Source organism: Rhipicephalus sanguineus, unplaced genomic scaffold (genome assembly GCF_013339695.2).
Source record: "Rhipicephalus sanguineus isolate Rsan-2018 unplaced genomic scaffold, BIME_Rsan_1.4 Seq12085, whole genome shotgun sequence".
In the NCBI taxonomy this organism is placed as follows: Eukaryota; Metazoa; Arthropoda; class Arachnida; order Ixodida; family Ixodidae; genus Rhipicephalus; species Rhipicephalus sanguineus.
In genome coordinates, this window is record NW_023614491.1 from 18,263 (window position 1) to 23,476 (window position 5,214).

At 45.5% G+C, this 5,214-nt stretch overlaps 1 protein-coding gene across 1 annotated transcript; it reads right to left on the minus strand.

Annotated features, from left to right (window-relative positions):
- Positions 1–489: 489 nt before the first annotated feature.
- On the minus strand, positions 490–2,965 carry LOC119376455 (5-formyltetrahydrofolate cyclo-ligase-like). Its single transcript, XM_037646271.2, is given in 6 exon segments — positions 490–640; positions 643–747; positions 2,238–2,365; positions 2,465–2,549; positions 2,552–2,597; positions 2,681–2,965. Coding segments are annotated over 6 exon segments (594 nt in total). The 5' UTR covers positions 2,798–2,965; the 3' UTR covers positions 490–527.
- Between the last annotated feature and the right edge of the window lie 2,249 nt (positions 2,966–5,214).

The window sequence follows — 5,214 nt, forward strand, 5'->3', positions numbered from 1 at the left end:
AATTAAACGGCTACTTCTCTGCCGTTTAATTTATGCCATAGTCACTACACTGGCTATGTATATATCCCTGTTTTATCACCCATAGGTAAATAGTATAGTAAGAAACTAACCATCATTCATAATTTTCAGCTAGTGTAAATAACAGTACAGGAAGGTCGCTAGAACACTCTTGCTCACATTATAATATTTCTGGTGTAAATTCTCCACCAAATTAAGCGGCTACTTCTCTGCCGTTTAATTTTATGTCATAGCCACTACACCTATAGTTATAATATCATTGTGATTTGATCATGACGCTGATGCTTCCTAGACTGTTTCTCTAAAACAGATGTTGTGCTCACATGCATCTGTCCCACTCAGTGAGGGCTGCACCAATCGAGAGATACCATTATGTGCATTTTAAAAGGGCTGCATGAATACACAGTATTTTTTAAAAATATGTATATCCCTGTTTTATACCCATCGCATATCATTAACAGTGACAATAGCAAAATAAACGCGACATCACAAAACTAAGAACCCTGTCATCAATCAAGCATGGAAACCTCATCAACAATCATGTCATGGTTGTCTAATGGTATGGATGGCACGAGCTGTTGGCGAAAGCAGAGGCCTATAGTGTAAGGCTCTGTGCTTGCGCTTTGAGGCATCGACTGTAGTAGATATCGTAGTATCCTTTTCCATGGCCCAGACGGGCACCCTGTGCTGTGAAGGCTACAGCGGGCACCACAAGAAGGTCAATGCCACCTATATTAAAAGAATAAAGGGGAGAGGGGTGAAGTTAAAGAGGAAAGAAACATAACGAGCTGGCAAAACATTGCTATACTTGCGGACAATTTTTCTTGGCAATGAAGGGAAAGCTATGGGCTCTGCACGGCACTCCTACATGAAGTAGTCTGGCTTGGCGCGCGTTTCGTACCTCTGTGGAAAGTGATGGCTGCTCGCAATCAGCGTTGCATATCAACGCAGACGCCGCTTAGCATTTAAGGCACACGTAAAAGGTGCGACTTTCCGACGCGCGTGCAAAAACGCAAAGGACAATGTATAAAGTATCTCGCTGGTGTGTGCTGTGTCCTGTCTCTAACAGCTACATGTAGAAAATGAAGGAGTATTTTTTATGTCTTACAGAAAATATGGACGCAACTGTGGGACTACGTTCATTAGCGGTAGGATACGCGCAATTTGGCACTATAGCCTTTGCTTCATTGCCAAGAAAAGTTGTCCGCGAGTATAGGTACTTCACATGGTTAAGACGCCACGTTTCGAGTCAGACAAGTAGCTCACCTTAGCTCCTTTAGTGCAAATTAGCTCCTTTCTATCTTCCAGGATTTCACATGCCAAACTACAATATGAATACAAGGTATGCCATAGTGGGAGTTTCTGGGCCAGTATTTTGTAGCGATGCATTATGCCTGATCCTATGCTAGTCTTAATTATTATCCACCACTCGCACATGACTGATAAAGTTGATAACCGTCGCTACGACCATTGTTCAGGCGTGAGGAATACGAAGAGGCGTCAGCAACAGAAAAGGCATCGCTACAAAATACCGGCCCACATTACTTTTCACGACCTGAGATTCTTTTAAAACACAGGGTTTTTACATTTCACATTCATCAAAATGCGGCTGCCATGGCCAGAAATCAAATCCACGTATTTGTGCTTAGCAGCAAAGCACCATAGCGGGCATCTTCACACAGGCTGATGTGAATAAGTCAAACCACTTGGATACAATGCACCAGATGTAGTACACAACTGTTTAATAAATGAAGTTCGAGTGCATATCTGCTGTGTGATACCTTGAAATAAAGATAAGGGATTATAGCCAGCGCTTCCTCCACACCACTTGGTATAGAAAACATATGCACAGAATTTGGTCCGTCACATCATCACAAGGTTAGCAATGCGCCAGTGATTTTGTTGGTGATGCACATTCTGCGCAACTCTGTCAGCCTGTATGCATCTTGATTTCATTTACGTGCAATGGCTTTTCATTGTTCATACACGCAAAAGTTTCTGCACATTCCATGTCTTCTTACAAAATGTATAATGTATCCTTTCATATGGTCAGTGCAGTTGCCAACTCAAGTATAAAACATAAAATACGCATTTGTCAACATTGATAAGGAGTTCGCATCCGAGTTAATAAGCCACGTATTTGCTACTAAGGTGTACACATCACCTGCGAAGATCAAATTAAAAAAAAAAGTTCTTGTGGCAGTGTGTAACATTTTCACCAGTAACAAGCGCTTCCTCACGCGGATCGAAATCGGTGTGCTGCTTGATACGCCACTTCGTCATTGGCAGCTTCTCTAGTTCTTCGAGCGATGAAAGTTTGACCATGTCCATTTGCCGTGACTGATCGCTGCAGTTTGAAAGCGAAACCACAGCTCTTTCGTAAATATCGCCGGGAGAAATGTTCCACACAAGAACGCTGACAAAGAAAAAGTGCGCTACGGCTTACTCGTATTTTGGAATGAAACACTCCTTGCCGTCATTGATGATATGTCGAATGATGGGCTCCGTCGAAACTTCCGTCTCCATGTTCAAAAAATGGATATTCGGTTACTTGCCTTGTAGCGGCGATGGTTTACAAACTGCAAGTGACAACAGTCAGTTGCGGCACACGACTAGGGGAACGTACGTCGTGTCTTATTCAAATATGCCGTTTAGTAAATACCTTGTCCAGTACGATCTTCGACTGGCGGAGCCTATCCTCTGCTGTCATCGCCTTGAGCTGTTTCTTCATTTCGGCTCTTATAGCGCATTTAGCCGCCTTCATTGACGCCGCGGCCATGGCAGCGAAGACGTAGTGACTTCAATTAGGAGATAGCCGAGGGGCACCTTGTCGTCTTATCAACATCTCGGAAAAACTACGAGAAAACTAGAGAAAGCAAATCACGAGTCCACGGAAGCCATAACGGCGTCGTCGTGGCGTCGTTGCTAAGAAATGGTTGCTAAGGAAGTCAGTGTGTTGTGCTTCTTGTTTCAGATAGCGCCAAGGGTAGCGATATAATACCTGTACAATGAAAGGAAGTCACGTTACAGCTTGTGTGGCTACCCATCAAGTAAATAAGACCTCACGCAATTCAGTCATGCCAAATGATGTTACTATGTGTTAACTAATAGGCGTTTCAACTGGTTTCAACCGCACAAACAAACAAGAACGCGAGCGACCGTCGCGCCGGATGTTGTTAGTTGTTCCTTGTCATATGTTGTCGTACGCAACGTTTATAGAACCAGGTCAGTTGCAAAACTGAGCGATGTTGCGCGCGGCGCGCCGCCATCAGCGACAGATGTGGCGCTGCTGTCGCAACAGGATTCACTCACTCCGGCCGGCGTTGCGGCGCGTCGCGTCAGTATCCGTGGAGGCTGCTTTCTGCGCAAACAGCTTGGCGTTTTCTGTTGTGCTTCGGATATGCTGGTGTCTTCACCATGGCGACATTCTGTTCCGAGACACCCCGACATTTCTTTTGTGCCTAGGGTTACCAACTCTTCAAGGGGAGTCGGGACGGGTCGAGGGGGGGGGGGGTTCAATGGTTCGGCCTCTTCAGCTGGCTACGTGCTGCTCGCGACACTTCCTCTTGCTGGAGAATGTATCCGTAAAAGTTGTCGCGTTTCGCACAGAAGTTCAGAGAAGTAACTGAAGCCCTTCGCAGCCACCGCTAGCCACCGCAACATTGCTTCGTGCGTGCTATTCGTGAGAACTTTGTGTTCTGGAGCGTGACGCGCGTTGTCGGGCGTGCGTTGGATCACATAAAAAGTTCTAACTGGACGGTACGGAATAAATCCGGGACATATAGCTGTCCCGACAGGGACGGCTCGCAACGCTGTATGAAAAGTCGGGACAGTCCCGCGAAATACGAGACGGTTGGTAACCTATTTGTGCCCGCGTGACCTTGACCAGCGAGCGACGTGGGATCGCGCCATTCCTCGTATGGACAAGAAACTGTCCGACATATCACTTGTATGTGATATGCACATTCACGAGGAAGACATCCTGAAGACTTTCACTCACACGGTCAACGATAAGAATTAAGGTTGAAATCGCCAGCGGAAAGGAGCCTCGTCAAAGATTGCGTTCCAAAGATATTCCCGAACTTGCCTTGATTTGAGTGATTCTAAAAAGTGTGCTGTAATAATTTTTTACAGTTAATTAGAGCTGTCTTGATAGGGTTTAATGCCTGAGACTGTAAATAAGTTGTGCCGTTTGTGTGCATCACACCATACATGCAATATCTGAAAAATGTTTCTCTGCATTACGTGCGAAAAATAAATACAATTTTTCTTTCTGTAGCAGGACTGAAATTGTGGCGTGCAGTACACACTCGGCGATTTCACCACTCAATAATTACAAGTAACGACAGCCGCGGTACAAAGTGAAAATCCTCACTTCAAAAAAAGTGAAAGTGAAGAATTATCGAAAAAAAAATAGCGCGAAAAACTACGGAGCACCAGAAAAAGGATTACACAAAGATTTATTCGTTAACACCACGCAATACTTGCACAGTCAAAAATGAAAAGATATAAGTACCAACACGCCCAAGCATCCGCTTTAGCTAAATAATTACGCTACGAGAATGCGCCATATATATAGTTAATTTCTTATAGGGTAATGGACAGACTCGTATGCTATGCTATCAAGCGTCAGTTGGGTACGGATTTGGGCTGGTTGGTGCATGACTTCACGTAGAAAACAGCGCTACGAGACGGGACAAAGAAAGGGCACAAACACAGCGCTGTGTTGTGCCCTTTCTTTGTCCCGTCTCGTAGCGCTGTTTTCTACGTGAAGCGTCAGTTATCTTGGACGGTCTTGAAAGCCATAGCTTTACTGATTGCCTTACCGCTGCTAAATATTACTCAGTTTTACATTGCAGCGGCAGCGCAACGAAAAATCGCGATAATATACAGTCGGCGAGTAAACAACCGAGCCTTTCTGAACGGCTGCCCCGGCGTTTGCCACGCAGACTACGCGTTTTCGTCTGCTAGCGGAAGCTTGTTGCGCCGCCAGCGCCACCAAACCGGAAGCTGTCCCGGCGCCGCGCGACGGGTTGGCTGACGCGGGGAGTTTTGCAACTTACCTGGTTCTATAAACGTTGGTCGTACGTGCCGTGCGAGAGCGGCGAGAGTGCGTGAGCAACGTTTGAAGCGTTTGGAGGATGGAGAACTAAGCGGGAGTGGTTTTGCCGATTTGGAAACCATATAAAATTTTGC